The sequence below is a fragment of the Thunnus albacares genome, chromosome 9 (genome assembly GCF_914725855.1).
Source record: "Thunnus albacares chromosome 9, fThuAlb1.1, whole genome shotgun sequence".
NCBI lineage: Eukaryota > Metazoa > Chordata > Actinopteri > Scombriformes > Scombridae > Thunnus > Thunnus albacares.
Window position 1 is genome coordinate 30,083,232 of NC_058114.1, and position 18,061 is coordinate 30,101,292.

An 18,061-nucleotide genomic window follows, 5' to 3' on the forward strand; every position below is an offset into this window, starting at 1 on the left:
CAGACAGCCTGGGCGTAAACCTGGAAGAGCAGCATTTCAACAGTGTCAGCTTCTTCACACCCAGCATCTTTCTTCTGTCCTCACCAGGTAAAGAAAATGTGTTAATAATCTGTGTACTGCATGTTTTAGAGAAAGAGCGGTGCCAAAGAAAAGCTCTCTGAGGCTCAGTCTGAATTTATAAAGTAGGCAACAGGCACATGAAATTACCCTGAATGTAGTTTTTCTTATTTGTCTAATTATTCACAACAGGCTCCTGCAAGGCCACACTTTAGCTGATATGAATTCTTTGCCTGATTCTGCATCAAAGGAAGCAAACATATAAGGTTTTAATCAGATGAATTTTGCAATACATAAGCTTATGTAATATGGGTTTTAAATATAGGCTAGAACAAAGTAAGAATGCATGAATAAAGTCATTATTTTTTTCTCTATGACTGGTTAATAGCCTGACATTTTTCAATTAATTAATATAACAATAATTTAATTTTCTCTTGCACATGATACATATTCATTTACAGTATGAATTTTTGTATTGCCACTATTGGCTGCAAGGAAATTTTTGCAAGGAAACAGTTACACACTGTATCAAACACTTCTGGCTGTTGTCTTTTCCTGTGGGGAGTGGCTTTTCCTGCCCTAAAATATCACAAAAACACTGTGCATTGCAGTTTGACAGTAAAGTGGAGAGGGCACTCCCTGGTACATAAGGTGACTCTCACCACTTTATATCAACACACTTCTATTAATCACATGGTACTTGTATTACAGGTTAAGCAACAAAAGCTGCAGTATAAACATAGGACAGACATTGTGGTCTGGGAAAAAGAGAATTGTAATGGAAATGGAATAAAGCAACATAATGCACTATTAATGAAGTATCCTACAATAACTGCTTGATTTCAGTTTGGGCTTTTGAATGCTTTGTGACATGCACCATTCATTTTCCAAATGCTCTCAAAATAAAGGCTTTCAAGTGATGATACAGTATGAAACTAGGGCTGCGATTAACAGTTGTTTTCATTATGATTTACAGCATCTCAAATTCAAATTTTCAAATTCAAATTCAAATTTGCTTTCTTAATCGATTATTGTCCGTGTTTTGACCTGATGAGTCATTTGTTAATGAAGACATGTCTCCTCTCAGGCCAGGAGCACTATGGCGCACCACAAAGAGTTTGAGACTGCAGGGAAGAAGCCCGGCCTGCAGGTGTGGCGTGTGGAAAAAATGGATCTGAAGCCCGTCCCTACTGAACTCCATGGAGACTTCTTCACTGGAGACTCTTACATAGTGCTCTACACCACCCCTGCTCCTTCTTACAATGTTCACTCATGGATTGGTAATGGATTTAGATTATCTAATGACACCTCAAACCACAGCCTGGCTTATAATAGAATTAAATTCCACTTATTTGTCTGTCACTCTGAGATTATACAGTCATTCTTTTTTTTTACCATTATCTGTAATAACACAGGCGAAGAAGCTTCCCAGGATGAGAGAGGGGGTGCTGCCATCTTTATGACCCAGCTGGATGACTTCTTGGGCGGAGCCCCAAGACAGTTTACTGAGTTTCAAAACCAAGAGTCAGTCACCTTTATGGGCTACTTCAAGTCCGGCATCAAATACAAGGTGAAACATGATATATGCATGTGTTGAAATCATTTAAAATTTATTTTTCACAGAAACAACAAAGGTTTGACCTCTGCTGAAACAAGACTATAGTTTGATGTTGAGATTAACTTCTGTGTACCAGACAACAAAAGCAAGTCTTGAGCTTCCAAGTGAAACCAACTTAATGACGTAAAATAAACTGATTGTTTATGTATTGTGTGTTTATGTGGGAAGTGGAAATCCTCACAGTGCTATTTTGAGATGTTTGGAGTCACGGTTAATTGATCCCTCAGGTTTTCCACTGAAGGTTTCCATGGATAGTTTGAACTGGCAAACAAGCTGGGAAGAAACATAATGCCAAAACACCAAAAGGCTGCAGATGTCATAAGCTTAAATAGGCCACTGAAAAACAGACCATCCAGTATTGTATTTTAGTGTTACAGATGTTGTAAATTTGAAGTTGAAATTTTAATCCCCTCAAATCAGAATAATTTTTTGAACATCTTTAAAGGAATAGTTTGACATTTAGGGAAATATGGTTATTTGCTTTCTTGCCAAGAGTTAACTGAAAATATTGATATCAAACTTATGTCTTTACAGTACTGTAAATATAAAGCTATAGCCAGCAGCTGGTTAGCTTGGCTAAGCTTAAATACTGGGAATAGGTGGAACAGCTAGCCCATTCTGAAAATCTGTGTTATATCTCTTTTGATAAATCTGGACAAAAACCGAAGTGTAAAAATGACAAACTGTTTCTTGGCTGACTGCAGTGTCTCTGCTGGTTGCCTCACAATGATGGCAAGACTCCAGGAAGTCACTGGACCTGGCCAGGAATTAGTCAGGAATGAGCAAATTGTTGTTTTTACACTTGGTTGGTTTTTGTATGAGAAAAAGAACAAGATATTACATATTCATTTGAGCTTTGGAGCTACTGATAGGCAGATTTTTCTTACTGTTGGACAGAGTCATGCTAGCTGATTCCACCATTTTCAAGTCTTTATGCAACTCTACACTAACTGGAATGTGAACATGAGAGTGGACTCAATCTTCTCATCTAAGTCTCGGTCAGAAAGCAAATAAATGTGTTGTTTAAATAGGTTTAAACAGTTTCCAAAAAGTCAAACTATTCCTTTAATATCAATCTTTGCATCTGTGCTTTGTATCCTTTCAATCTACAGACCATGCTGTTGTAGTTTAATGTAATAGTTCTAAAACTTTATTCTACTTGACTGTCACAGAAAGGTGGAGTAGCTTCAGGCTTCCAGCATGTGGTGACCAATGACACAAATGTCAAGCGCCTGTTGCACGTTAAGGGTCGTCGGAGGATCAGAGGAATAGAGGTGGACTTGTCCTGGTCCAGCTTCAACAAAGGAGACTGCTTCATCATTGACTTGGGAAAGGTGATCTGGATTAGGGTCTTGACTTCTAAAAAGACTGAAATAGTACAGGCCATTTTGTTGCATTGTTTCACCATATCTGCTTTTCCTGTTCTCCTCTCTGTCAAATCATAGGACATCTACCACTGGTCTGGCAGTGAAAGCAACCGCTTTGAGCGCCTGAAAACCACTGAGTTGGCCATTGATATCCGTGACAATGAGCGGAGAGGCCGCGCTCAAGTACACATGATTGACGAAGGCTCTGAGCCAGAAGCTGTCATTAAAGTAAGTGTTTTTTCATTTTTATCAGTTTTATTCACAACAGTTCTGTGAATATTTGTGCCAACGGCTGTGACAAAGAATTTGTCTGGCTCATGTGGCTGCTAGGAAGGATGTAAGTTGCAATGTTGCAATCTATGTGTGTTTATATATAGGTGCTTGGACCCATGCCCAACCTCCCACCAGGAAGCGCTGATGATGAATCAACTGATAAGAAGAACATGAGTCAAGCATCTCTCTATTTGGTAAATACGCACAAATGTTCAGCTTTTAAATGAATTCCTGCAAAGAAACATCACAGTATCTAAAAGGCTCAGATGTAAATGTTTTGTTTCATCTCTTTTTTTCTAGATCTCAGATGCTGCTGGTTCCATGACGACAACTTTGGTGGCTGAGAGCAACCCATTCAAACAAAGTATGCTTTCCCAAAGTGAATGCTACATCTTGGACAATGGAGGAGACAATAAGATATTTGTCTGGAAAGGTAATAGACCATGACATCTGTGAATTTCATTTCAGCAATCTCTTCTTCTTCTTTGGAAGAATCAACAATCTGTTTTGTGTGTTTGTCAACGCTCAGATTGCTCATAGCAACAAGTTGTGAGTCATATTGTGTGGTTTTGCTCCATTTGAGAATATATGAGTCATTCATAGATTTTACCAGAGTTTGAAGTCTCTAACCACGGTACCACACCCCAAACTGCAGGGCGGAATGCAAATGCAGATGAGCGCAAAGCAGCGCTGAGTGCTGCAAACAAGTTCATCAAAGAAAAGAAATACCCCCAAAATACTCAGGTAATGTGACAATGTAGTAAAAGTCTGCTACCAGAGCCTCATCCTCCTTATCTTGTCTAATATCTATGAGTATGCTTGCTCTTCTGTCTCTTTCTGACACGTACAGATCCAGATCATGCCGACAGGGGGTGAGACCACCCTGTTTAAGCAGTTCTTCTTCAACTGGTTGGACAAGGATGAGACCACGGGTCCCAGCAAGGCCTATACCATTGGTCGCATTGCTAAGGTGGAGAAGATTCCCTTCGACTCCTCCAAGCTCCACAGCAACAACGCCATGGCTGCCCAGCATGGCATGGTGGATGATGGCTCTGGTAAAGTAAAGGTATGATCACTAGCAACACTATGTTCAAGCTGTATATTCAATTATTCAAATATCAACATGTTTACCTAAACAGTGTGCTGTGACAATGGTGGGTGTCTGTAGATATGGCGTGTGGAGGGGACTGATAAAGCACCCGTGGATCCATCCACCTATGGACAGTTCTTTGGAGGTGACTGTTACCTGGTGCTGTATTCTTACAACGCAGGAGGCAGGGAGAAGCATATCATCTACACCTGGTGAGTGCAGCATTTCAACATGGCTGGATTGACCTGTTAGGAGGCCCTGGGGCAATCATTTGTTGATGGGCCCCAAAATAAACTACAATTATTAAGGGTTTTAAAGTAGATTATGACACAGACCCCTCTGTAAAATTAGCCCAGGTGTTGAAATAATAATGCAGAAATCATCTTAGCAGATATTTTACTCTGCAAAGCAAGACCAAGAGTCTACAGCCATGCTAGCAGCTCTGTGAGGCTGCACTTAGGTGAAGTGGTGGGCTACTTTGAGCAAAATGGTAACATCGGCACACTAAAATTCTCACAAGGACAATGTTAACAAGCTTATGGTCAGCAGGTATAATGTACATAATACCACTTTCACTCTTAGTTTAGGATGTTAGCATGCAAAGATTTGATAATTGGTTTTGCAAGTATTTGTTCATAAACATAACTAAATTGAGACTAAACTGACAAAAGCGGGCAATTGAAATGTCAGAAGGATACATCATTTGGGAACCCTAAATGTCTGTACACAATTTTGAGTGAATGTTAAGATATTTAAAAATATAAATGGGATAAGTGAAACATTTATGTTATGCACATGTTAGTGGTGCTAGATGAATTTACAGTTATACATAAATAGTCATAAACTGTCTTTCAAATAAAATTTAAATATATGTTTAATTTGATTCACTGGATTTAACAATATCAGCAGCTGTCTTAATAGTAGCTGTTGACAAGGATCTTCTTTCGATATCTTGACAGATTATGGAGCAACTCATCAGTCAACAGTGCAGTGCTCAGTTATATGTGCATATATGTGCCAATAGATTTTGATCACAAAGGGAGCATAATGGAATAGTGGAGAAAAATCCTAAACGAAATCGCAATTATTCAAATTATGTACAACCATCTGACATGCTAAGGACCTCAGACTTTGTGGACCTCTGGGGGGTCTGGGGCTCTGGGGCTCTGGGCCAGTTGCTGTCTTACCTGGTTGTTAAACCAGCTTTTACAGCAAACATCACCGTTCATTCTACTGGAGCATGAATTCTGGTCTTTGTTTTCTTTAGGCAAGGGCAGAAGTGCACTAAGGATGAACTGGCTGCTTCAGCCTTTCTCACCGTCAACCTGGATGATTCCATGGGAGGAGTAGCCACTCAAGTAAGGCATTTACCAGGAAAACAATCTACAGTGTTAATCAGGTCTTTCTTTAAAGGAATAGTTTGACATTTTGGGAAATATGCTTATTAGCTTTCTTGGCGAGAGTTGGTTAAAAGATTGATATCACTCTCATACCTGACCATTAAATATGGGGCTACAGGCAGCAGGCGGTTTGCTTAGCATAAAGACTAAATTAAAACAATGAGTTAGCCTGGCTCCACTGCACATGGCAAAGAAATAGTCTGGATTGTTGTATGGATTAAACAAAAGAGATATGAAGTGTTGATTAGTGATTAGTAATTTGGTCACCCTTGGACGACCAAGTTATCAGTTTCCCCCTGTTTCAGTCTTTATTCGAAGCAGCTGCTGGCTGTAGCTTGATTTTTAAGGGACAGACATGACAGCGGTACCAATAATCTCATCTAAATCTCAGAAGAGAATTTCTATCTACTATTCCTTTAATGACTTCCAGCATAGGGATAACAACTCATATTACCGCTGTCTTCATCATAAATGTATGTTTAGCTGTTTCTACTGCTATGTCCTGGCAGGTTCGTGTCACTCAGGGTAAAGAACCTCCTCATCTTGTGAGCGTGTTTAAGGACAAGCCTTTGGTCATCCACCTGGGTGGAACATCTCGGAAGTCTGGAGAGAGCAAGCCTGGCAGCACACGACTCTTTCATATCCGCCAGAGCTCCACCAAAGCCATGCGGGCTGTTGAGGTCAGCCTCTTTTGAACATGAACATTGAACATGCATAAAATTGAGCTTTATAATGAACCATTCACACCAATTCTCTCCTTCTTTGTGTTTCACTGACCCAGGTGCAGCCCACTGCCTCCTCTCTGAACACTAACGACGTGTTTGTGCTGAAGGCAGATAGCTCCCTGTTCTTGTGGAGGGGACAGGGAGCAACTGAGGGGGAGATGACTGCAGCCAAGTATGTTGCCGGCTTGCTCGGGGGAACTGCCACTGAGGTAGCTGAGACCAAGGAGCCAGGTGAGTGCTGAAAACCGAGCTTTGATCTCTGCAGGGTAACTGCAAAATATTTCCTGTGGAAAACTGTTTTTTTTTTTCTTTGTCATCAGCTGGTTTCTGGGCAGCACTGGGTGGGAAGAAGGACTACCAGACCTCCAAGATCCTGCAGAATACAATCAGGCCTCCACGACTGTTTGGCTGTTCAAACAAGACAGGCAGGCTGATCGTGAGTATCCATCAATTTTAATTCATTAAAAGAAGTCATTGTATATTATATGTACAGGGTAATTTAACTTATTTGAAAGTTTTATATATAGCCACTTTGTAAATGTGTACTGCTCAATATTTAGGCGGAGGAGGTGCCTGGTGAGTTCACACAGATTGATCTGGCAACTGATGACGTTATGATTCTGGACTCCTGGGATCAGGTGTGCTACATTCTCTTTTGATGAAGTGATTCAGTCTCCATTTTTGTAGATCTCATTTTTATTGCGTCCTTATCCCTAAATCCCTTATGCTTGTTTCTCCCATCAGATCTTCGTTTGGGTCGGAAAGGACGCCAATGAGGAAGAGAAAAATGGATCACTGAAGATCGGTAAGGCAAACACAGCCATATTAGAGAGGAGGAGAAATTACAGAAGAGACTTTGTTCACAAATGTATCCTTGTTTTCCTTTCAGCCCAAGAGTATATCAACTCGGACCCCTCTGGGCGTCGTGGCATCCCCATCAGCACCATTAAGCAAGGAGAGGAGCCACTCTCCTTCACTGGCTGGTTCCATGCCTGGGACGCCAAGATGTGGGAAAAAGATCTTTTGGCCTGCCTGCAAGCCCGTATCAAAGCGCATTAGTAGAAAAACACAAAGCAGTAGCACCTGCAAGACATGTGCAAAGATTCATTGCTTATCATGTATTGTTGGACTTGCAGCATAATCAACCTATAAAATACTGCGAGCTTGGAATTTAAAGCTTCTGTGTGGGTAGAGGGCAGCTTGGTGGTGCATTTGACATCCAGTTTTGCATCACTGTTGTACTTAGTGGGTATTTTTTGAAATAACACAACAAAGTCTGAAGTAATATTCAAACTGTGACAAAAGAAAACACAAGCAGAATCTTATTATTCCAAGGTCACAGTATCCAAACAACAGTATATTGCACCAAACTTTTTTTTTCTTGAATTTTCTTTCACATGCAGTACATGATGAACAAGTGTTTACAATCCCATAAAAAAGGAAAAAAAGATGCATTGTCTTCCTGAAGGAAGTTTTGTAATTTGACATGTTTCATAAATGAGGTACCAGCATTTTAAACATCACACATTCAGTATTTGTGTTTACGACTAAAAGACTGTATATTTTTACCTAAAATTTCCCTTTTTACAGCCTGGGTTGCAAAGAGGAATTTAGATTGAGCATTATGAATTTGAATAAATATATCACCATTTTTGAAAACTGTCTTTCCTGATTTCATTTTGTTCCCAATCAGACAAAAACATGAGTTTTTGCTCTCAAGCCTATTTTTCATATCTCACGATTCACTGCAACATTAAACTTGTTATCATTAGCCTAAATCCTCACTAGGCATCGGCACCTCGTGTAGGCCATGCTTGATGGTAATCTTCAATCCATGTGTGCAAGGCTTCTGCTGAGTTGCATACCTGTGGATTAAGGAGGGGGCTTTAAAAGTGTCTGCACGTCGCCTATTGCCTCCTCTCTATTGTTCTCTGTCATTCTCTGCTGCTGGAGCTGCAAGACAAACACTGATCAGGCACAATGAACCAGAAGGTGGTACTCATCACTGGCTGCTCCTCTGGAATTGGCCTCGCCTTGGCTACCCGCATCTCAAAAGATGAGAAGAAGAGGTTCATGGGTAAAATAGTCAAATTTTGTGTCTAAACTTGTCATGATTGATGTGGGCATTTCTGAAACTGTGTCACTGGTGTGCAAATAGACTAAGAGGATGTCTGTTTTGCAAATGTATCAGGTTGTATATGCTGAAGACAAAATTAGAGAATGGTAATTTAACATTTTAGGAACTGTACAAAAATTATTAGGGATAAGTCATCAAAAAAGGGGAAGTGTTATGTATTTTCTCTTTTAGGCTAACAGGAGAGTAGTCGGAAATTTTTGGAAGGGCAGGGGAGGATATTTTGAATTCTTATCACCCCAGATTTATATTTTTCAGCCTTCCTTTGAGCTGCAAAAAGCTGCCTGTGCCTGGTTCATTTAGTCACTGGCAGTGGTAATAGCTGTTCAGTAAGTAGCTCTTGGTTCAAAAATAGAATGGAATGGAATGGTTGCATAATGTTTGCAATATTTTCTAATTGGAAATTTGTTAGATACTGAGAAAATGATTGCTCCATTTACAGATTGAATTCAAAATAGTATACCATTTCAAATTCTTTATGTGCCTTACATTTTTATGATCAAACAGGTTTTACTGATTCAACACTGCTCTATTATTGTAAGATATTAGGGTGGAGGGTGTTGCAGTTTTTCAAGTGAACGGGAAGGTCCATTGAAAATTTTTAGAACGCTGTCATAAAGGTATGGTTCAGCTGCCCCAATAATTTTTCGTACAGTCCCTAACCTAAACTGTAGAAATGAAATAACTCAAAACTTGAAGGATTACAGCCAGTTTTATAGTGATGAATATTCAAGATTGTGTGCTAATAGTGGTTATATGGCTGCAAAAAAGGGGTATTTTACTAAATAAGTCATAGATATCTAAAACAAACAGAGTAATGACAGGCTGTTTAATTGGTTAGAAGCTTGGTCTATGTGTTTATAGAGGCAGTTTACCGAAATCACACACACACACACACACACACACACACACAAAAACGTTGACATAACCAACTAACACTATCATATCTTTTCAGAAAAATTGTCCTGGTTTCTCTTGATAATCCACACTGTCTGCAGTTTTTATTAGAACTGCTTTCTGTAGAGGAAATAGTCTGAATGCCTGCAGAGTAACTAGGACACTGTTTCAGGAAACAACATTGCAGTTGAATTTTTGAATGTCATTTGTCAATGCTTTGAACATCATGAAGAAAATTACATTACCCTTAAATATACTGGGGGTGGCAGCAAACACCATTGCAGGGTACCATGGAGGTTACTAAGAAAACATGTTTTAATTTGTGATGATCTGTATCCAAGTAGTAAACAAATTCACTGGTTCAAATTGATTTCATTTGTTGTAGTGTATGCTACCATGAGGAACCTGAGTAAGGGTAAGGACCTGGTTGAGGCAGCAGGCAGGAGTCTGGGCAGAACTTTGGAAATCAAACAGCTGGACGTATGTGACGAGAACTCCATCAAAGCCTGTGTAGACAGCCTGCCTGACCGCCGGGTGGACATTCTTAGTGAGTCAAAAAACCCTTTAGTTAAAGGCTATCAGCTTTTAATATTGAGTGTTGTTATTGCAACTATGTATATTTTTCCAATATATTCCAACTGTATATTTTTTCCATGCTTTACTTCCTCACATAGTAAGTAATGCTGGGATGGGTCTGATTGGACCCATCGAGTGTCAGTCTATTGATGAGATGAAAACTGTCATGGATACCAACTTCTTTGGGCTGGTGCGGCTGCTGAAGGAAATCCTACCTGACATGAAGAGGAGGAAAAAAGGCCATATTGTGGTCATTAGCAGTGTCATGGGCATCCAGGGTGAGAATTGTTACATCTCTTCATCATTCTCACATTCAACTGAGGTGACAAAACAGTGTGTTAACAGTGTCTTTGTTTTTCAGGGATTTTATTTAATGATGTCTATGCAGCATCCAAATTTGCAGTGGAAGGCTTCTGTGAGAGCTTGGCAGTACAAGCCCTGAGATTTAATCTCAAGTAAGATACTGATTCTATCATGCTTCATTCACAGAACAGAGACTGATGCACATTTTTGTGCTGGTATCTCTTGTACTGAGTTCCAAGGGCTGGGATCAGTGAGGGAAAGATATTGTATGTCAGAGAAACATTCCCTTCCAGAGCTAACATGCAAATGCCTGCAAACTAGCACTTGCCCATGTTATGTCTCTACCATCTGCACAGTTCTATTGCATAACCAAGCCCACTATTGTCTCACCATTGAGGGAAAAATATGCCGACTTAAGTATGCCAAACACAGCACACCCTGGCTTTGGGCAAGTCCTAGCACAGTATTCACCAGTAAGCGTATATTAAAGGGAGTAGCTCTGCAAGGTGGTTTCATCTCAGATAGGAGCAGAGGAATAGGGCCATATACTTAACACAAAATGTTCCACTACAGTGTATTAAAGGTAAAGTTACCTCTGTAGCATTTACTAACTTGTTGTACTTCAGTCTCTTATTGGGAGGGATATGAATTTGTGTGTACTTCTGTTTTCTTTTCTCAGTATCAGTCTGATCGAGCCAGGTCCAGTGATAACAGAGTTTGAACGTAAAGTCTATGATGAAGGCATGAAGACTGATCTCAGCAATGCTGACAAAATTACTGCTGACATGTTCACCAACATCTACTTGAAGAACTACAAACAAATCTTTGAAACCCTCGGGCAGACTGCTGAGGATGTAGCAGAGGTATAGCATTATTCATCTGCAAACATCCCTCACCTCATCATATGTTGCTTCACCATTAATACACTGCAACTGAGATAAATTAGTGCACATTCTCTACACCAGTGGTTTATGTTTGTTCTTTGTTTTTTCTTCTAGCATACTCACAAGATCATCACCATGGAGAATCCCCCGTTCCGTCATCAGACAAATACGCTTTACACCCCTATGACCACCCTCAAATATGCTGACCCTAATGGTGACCTCCCAATTGACACATTTTATAAAATGGTGTTTGAACACGATAAGGTCTTCAATGCCAGTCTAAACTTCCTCAAGCTGCTACGCTGGAGAAGCCGAAAGAGCTTCACACTGGAAAAAGATAAGAGCAACTCATAAAGTCCATGTCTCATCTTTGCTGTTTTTGTGAGATAAATTCATCTGTGTATGCTAATGGCTTTTCAGCAATTTTGCGTTTATTTTATTTTGAACTATAAGACTTCTTTGCTATGACATGCTGAAACAATAATTATTGTGAACAAATAAAACATGAAAAACTATGGATACTAATGACAATACAATCTCCTTTTCCATGTATGTCTGAGCTCCTGCTGAAGATTGTAAACTGCACCCTATACACTGAACAGACTACTATAACTCTCTTAACTCGTTAAGCCTCAAAGCCTTTATATTACACAATATGTAAGAGGTAAGCATAACTATGAAGGGCAGCAGCAAAGTCAATGCATTAGAGGAAGTATTCAGATAGTTCAGATGATTATATTGTCTTATTGAGGGGTGGTGTGTACTTTTCAAATACATTTTAAAGCCATCCTTTGAAAATATTTATTACTGTGTCAGCCACTTTTGTTAGTGACAACCTGTGTTTGTGAAACTGGATTATGTATTTACACCTGGCCTAATCTGGGATTCAGCTGTTTGTCTAAGCCTCACACCACATGGACTTTTGTTAGTGTTTTGTTAGGGTGTATGTGATGTGCTATTGTGTGTAGCTTTGTATTTTGTATAGTGTGTCCTGTGTGTTTTTTGCTTTGTACTGTTTATTATTGTGCTGTTATATGTTTTATTTGTGAGGGACTGCAGATGAAAATTAGCTTTAAAGCTAACTCTGGTGCAGTACATCAAATGTTAACATTTATGTTTAAAACTGTACATTGTCCCAATAAATACAATACAAATACAATACAATATTAATGAACCTTTTTCATTGAAGAAACATTAATGAGTTCTTAATATGTGGGCAGAGAATAGAATACAATATAATAAAATAGATTAAAATAGAATAGAAATCTGTAACTAATTCGCCAAGGAGAAAGAGACAGTGGAGCACATCCCAATTTCATGCAGGAAATATAAGCAGGAAAGAAGAGCAAAGATTACAGGTCTACAGAGGCTAGGACGAGTGGAGACCAGGGTTAAATATTTGCCTGAGTGTGGGGACACGAGGTGGGGAAAAGAAGTTATTTAGACTTTTGAGAGCAATTGGACTAATTACAAGATTGTAATAGAATGGGACAGCAGTGGGCGATTAAATCCAGAGGGAGGCAGTAATGCAACTTAAAGGATGCCAAATGCCATAAACACCAAAGAAGAAGAAGAACTAATTCACCAAAAAAAGAGCGCGTTATTTTTTTCCACCCGTATTCTGCGAAGACCTGCTCTATTCTGTCTCTGATTGGCTCTCACCCTGCTATTCTTACCCTAATCTGACCTAACCAATCTAACCAACGAAGGCAACGAGTACTAGCCAATCAGAAGTAGAGTAGGGCGGGTCTTTGCGGAATGTGGTTTGGAAAAAAATAAGGCAAAAAGAGCAGCAGATGGCGGTAAACAGTTGCCAGGCGACTTCTCGGGGACACGCCGCATCCGGCTTTTTGTTTGACGTTGCATCCGGATAAAATGAAGCTAATGTTGCCCAAATTGCAAAATGTTTTAATTAATTGCTAGTAGCTTTAGGATTGTTTGACATGTTTGGCTCATTTGGTCGATGCAAGGAAGAGTAAGCTACCGTGTTGTGGCGACTTTATTCCCCCTCGTCGTGTCTGCCCGGCCACGTATTTAGTTTGATACGGCAGGAGCAGCTCATTGTTAGCCTGGCTGTAGGTTAGCCATGCTCTCACACTCCGCTTTCACTTGTCTTCTGGGTTGTGGCTGGCTTGCCAAACATTTCCCCGCAGTGTTAACGTGTTTGTGTTTTCTTCCCTGTGCTTTAACGGTTATTTGAACTTTAACTTTTTGTCACATCTCGTGTAACAATTGAAACTGCACCTCTTTTTGTTTTAAAGCGCAGAATTGGCTGTTAGCAAGCCAGCCGGCTAACTTTGAGGAAACGTCTCATCGCTTGGCGACTTCTTTAATTTGGTGTTGACGTTTCCTTGACCTGTGCGTTAACCTCGTCAATCAAGAAAGGGCTCTTCGCTAACGTTTTACACCACTTAGTCGAGAGCCGAAGCTTTACTTTTTTTTAGTTTGTGGTTTCGTTTGACTGCCACGATGGCTTCTTCCTCTGGAAACGACGACGACCTCACCATCCCCAGAGCAGCTATCAACAAAATGATTAAAGAAACTCTCCCAAACGTACGAGTGGCCAACGACGCCCGGGAGCTGGTGGTTAACTGCTGCACAGAGTTCATACACCTCATATCCTCGGAGGCCAATGAAATATGCAACAAGTCCGACAAGAAGACCATATCTCCTGAGCATGTCATAAATGGTGAGTCCTGGCCCATGTTTGTCCAACAACTCGTTAAATGTACTGAGAATGCAAGAGAGGGGGTGTGTCGTGCTCCCTGCCACGAGTTTAACCACACACACATATACACACACACACTTGGGTAACTTAATTATTTCGCTTTCGCCTCTTGTTTTCACTCCGCAGCCCTTGAGAGTCTTGGTTTCGCATCATATATCACGGAGGTGAAAGATGTCCTGCAGGAGTGTAAAACTGTGGCTCTGAAGAGGAGGAAGGCCAGCTCTCGACTGGAGAACCTTGGTATCCCAGAGGAAGAGCTCCTCAGACAACAACAGGAATTGTTTGCCAAGGTATGATCTGAAGCTATGAGTTAATAACTTGATTTCCCATGTATTGATGAGCATCATGCCCTTTACACTGTGAGCTGTATGGTTTCACACAATATACTTTGAGTGCCCACAATATGATAGCAATGGTGCTGCAATACAGGTAGTCTTGCAGGTGACATGTTGCAAAATTGTAATCAGTCATCAATGATGGTGTGTGTCACTGAAGAGAAAAATTACCTCTGAAGTTAACTGAATGATTTTTTTCTCAGTGAAAGTTATTAATGCTGTTGTGCCTGGACAGCCCTTGTTCACACAATGAAAATAGCAAAGATGATACATTAGAGTTTAGTGTACAAACAGCAAAGGAAAGTACATATTTAAAGGGGACTTATCATGCTTTTCCTTATTTTCAGTCATATATATATGTTACAATGTCAGATGTTCATATTAAACTTGTCAAATAATGAGGTAAACCTATGTAGAAGTAATCTATGTGAGCAAAAATCACTGGCTTCAGACTGCTCTGAACGCAGTTTCCAACAGTTTTTTTCTACTTTCACCCCGAGCCGATGTCGGCTCATGATGGATTTTATATGGCCCTCTGCTTCACACACAGTGCATAAGTTCACTGATCCACTAACATTATGGTGTTTTTCCATTGGTTTCTGGGTACTCACACCGAGCTGTGACTCGAGTTGAGCTGGCACGCTGTGAGTGTTTTTCCATTACACATCATGGAAAAGAAAATAAGTAGTTTACCTGTTGGAGGTGTGCTGGTCGTCTGCAACTCTTCATCAAACATTATCATCACTGTGGCTGTTTCTGCTTGTGCTTCTCCTCTCTGCGTTATTTCTATTAGAGCCGCTCAACAAAGAGCTCCAAACATCTCCATATCTTCTTTTTAGTTGTTTTTGCCTTTACAGTTTACCTTTTTTTTTTTAGGAAATGTAATAAGACAATATGTGATGAACTGGCACAAAATATTACAGTTCAGTTGTCTGCAGTATAGAAGGAAGGATACAGTATCACAACTGAACACAATACAAGATATTGCGTTGTTGTTACACCTACATGCAGCCAACCCTATCATCTAGAAATTACTTTGTATATTACCAAATTGTTTTCTCAATCACGTTGCGTCAACAAACGTAATTGCTGCCTGTATTATGCTCTCAGGCATTTTTTATTTTTTTGAATGAAGGGCTAAACTTATGTACCACAATGAAGTTGTAGAAAGGAGGGTGCACAAGAAAAACACTTTCGTCAAGGTTATTGAAAGGTGGTGTTTTTGGTTAAATGTTAGAAACATGTTATCCTTCATGTCATTGTGTACCATGACCTCTCCCTAACCTTAACCAAGTGCTGCCAGTGCCTAAACACAACCATAAAAAGTTAAATATTCTGTAGTTACTACCAGCATATATTACACTACAACATTAGATATTTTGGCAGAAAACAAATGAAATATGCTGGGAGAATATTTTACTCAGTATCAACATTTTTGCAACTTGACAGATACATTAAATAACATTTTCTCGTGTTTACAGAAACCATAATTCAGCAAGCATTATGTTCACTGAAAAACGTATTTGCTGTTGCAATTTAGTTGTGTATAAACATAATTTCTAGGGGACAGGGTTGGTGCAGCAGCTTCTTGGGTGTGTAGTATGGAGTAGTAGACAGTCCAGCAGTAGCTAAGGCGCACCTTCTCAGAGGTGTAACTACTAGTCTTTTTCCACATACATGCTGGCTTGGTTTGACTCGGTGCATCAGCCCAGTGCGGCGGGGATTTGCATGTCCATTACAACAGGACTACCTGCTTGAGGTTTGTCTTTAACTGATGACACGCTTGTCTTGAGTTGAAAGCAGGGGACTGTATACATCATGGCTGTAACTAGTGGTAAAAGTCACAGCTATAAAACGGTGGATGGACACATTTCATTCCCTATAAGTTCTTTTAAGCTTTTAAAAACAGCTTTCTCTCTGGTCTCCAGCACAGACATGAGTTGAGTCTCACAACACAGCTTGTTTGAGGGGTACGAGCAGGGAGCAGGGCAGCAGTTGGCGAGACGTCACGGCAACCTGTTTAGAGGCGGGTCAGGTGCACTTTTGCCCGACTCCGGAGATGGTGTGCGTGACTCTGCGACTTCTCATGCCTAATATACATAATGGTGTAATATCTCTGAGTCAAAATCATTGTGATACTTGAGCTCTAATGGGACGTCTGATCTCAATGTATGAATCTTTCTAATGGTCTACTAAGCTCTTTGATTACCTTCCTGTGTTTCATGTCTCTGCTTTGGTTGGATTGTGTTACCGCAGGCGCGGCAGCAGCAGGCAGAGCTCGCCCAGCAGGAGTGGTTGCAGATGCAGCAGGCCGCCCAACAGGCACAGATGGCAGCAGCATCTGCCAGCGCCGCACAGCAGGCCGGTTCCTCTCAGGATGAAGACGAGGAGGATGACATGTGATCCCAGGACGGCGTTCAACTTGTCCGAAATCCCTTCCTGGGACAGTGTCGGCACACAAATCTCCCAGTACTGTCATTGACACAGACATGAGACACGTGTGACGGCTGGGATACATCAGTGAAAGATGGGAAATGCACATTGGAACGGACAGTGAAGAGAAAGCTGAAGGGGGATTTCAAGATAGCCTCAGACACCAGTACCTGAAAATGATTTGGATCGAGAGGCTGTTAATGAAGTTTTCGATTAATCTCATTCCCCCCCCTTTTTTCCAGTTGCTTCTGTTTAATTATGTCTTGATATTCTGTTGTGAGTAATTTGTAGATTTCTGGACGTGTTATGGACACACTGAAGGCAAACGTCGCCTGAGATATGTCAGTGATTTTTGGTGATAAAGCAGCAAGTGTTCAATTCTTGTGGTACTGCCCCAGATTAGCTTACTTATGTTATCCGTTGTACTAGATCACTTTTTGTGGTTTAGGAGACCTGCTCTAGAATGATTTCAGAGCAGCTGATTCATCCTTTCTTGTGGTTTCATGGTCATTTTTACAGTAAGGGTTTTCTTTTACCCCCCTCTTGGTATATTTGTTCAACAGAGGATCTTTTCAGGGGGTTGTGAATAATGGAATTGTTTTTGTTCAGTAGAGAAATAAACTGACATTTTGTTTCATTTTAGCTCACTCAGATACTTTATGTTGCATCATTTTTCTTACCTTAAACCACCCACAGTATTGGTAATTAGCTACACCTTTCAGAAGCAGAATATTTTGTCTCATAGAACCAAAGATAGAGGACAGACTAACAGCCCAGAGTTAGTGTTTTTTAAAGGTGTAGGTGCTACTGTGATTCTCGTTGCTGACTCCAAGTCAGTGTTAAAGATTATTAACCTATGACTTTGTAAGATGCTTTGATATCCAGGCTGAATTTGTTATTTCCCCCCTCTCCTCGGGTGCAGTATCAAACATTTGCATTGTGACTGTGGTAAATCCTCAGTGTAAAGACAAGTAACCTAGTTGTGATACACATTCACTCGCCTATATTACAAAGTTGTATTCTTTAAGCAATAAAGGAATCATGTTTTATAGACAACTGTTTTGTGTCTACCATAATTGCTCTTTTAATGTTCTGAATCTAAACACATGATGGTTACACCCCACCCCCCACTGCACACGCTGTTTGATGCTGATGTCTCATCCTCTTCATCCCTTGGGACAGTCAGATGTAGTGTAGCACTCAGCCTACTGGGACCACGCGGGCTTGTAGTCACTTTCTCA

At 40.4% G+C, this 18,061-nt stretch overlaps 3 protein-coding genes across 3 annotated transcripts; all 3 read left to right on the forward strand.

The window, feature by feature from the left end:
- scinla (scinderin like a) lies at nucleotides 1–8,189 on the forward strand. The gene is made up of 17 exons (XM_044362578.1): nucleotides 1–87; nucleotides 1,145–1,337; nucleotides 1,473–1,627; nucleotides 2,848–3,009; nucleotides 3,121–3,270; nucleotides 3,420–3,509; nucleotides 3,616–3,748; nucleotides 3,971–4,059; nucleotides 4,166–4,381; nucleotides 4,484–4,617; nucleotides 5,673–5,763; nucleotides 6,315–6,485; nucleotides 6,587–6,761; nucleotides 6,851–6,966; nucleotides 7,091–7,168; nucleotides 7,275–7,335; nucleotides 7,420–8,189. The coding sequence occupies exons 2-17, from the start codon at nucleotides 1,157–1,159 to the stop codon at nucleotides 7,587–7,589; spliced, it is 2,172 nt and encodes a 723-aa protein (XP_044218513.1). The 5' UTR covers nucleotides 1–87; nucleotides 1,145–1,156; the 3' UTR covers nucleotides 7,590–8,189.
- Nucleotides 8,190–8,432: 243 nt separating this feature from the next.
- On the forward strand, nucleotides 8,433–12,348 carry zgc:109982 (uncharacterized protein LOC553564 homolog). The gene is made up of 6 exons (XM_044361803.1): nucleotides 8,433–8,607; nucleotides 9,947–10,108; nucleotides 10,236–10,415; nucleotides 10,499–10,592; nucleotides 11,120–11,303; nucleotides 11,439–12,348. The coding sequence occupies exons 1-6, from the start codon at nucleotides 8,511–8,513 to the stop codon at nucleotides 11,676–11,678; spliced, it is 957 nt and encodes a 318-aa protein (XP_044217738.1). The 5' UTR covers nucleotides 8,433–8,510; the 3' UTR covers nucleotides 11,679–12,348.
- Nucleotides 12,349–13,124: 776 nt separating this feature from the next.
- Nucleotides 13,125–17,876, forward strand: dr1 (down-regulator of transcription 1). Its single transcript, XM_044362174.1, has 3 exons — nucleotides 13,125–14,013; nucleotides 14,179–14,342; nucleotides 16,644–17,876. The coding sequence occupies exons 1-3, from the start codon at nucleotides 13,794–13,796 to the stop codon at nucleotides 16,788–16,790; spliced, it is 531 nt and encodes a 176-aa protein (XP_044218109.1). The 5' UTR covers nucleotides 13,125–13,793; the 3' UTR covers nucleotides 16,791–17,876.
- The last annotated feature ends 185 nt before the right edge of the window (nucleotides 17,877–18,061 follow it).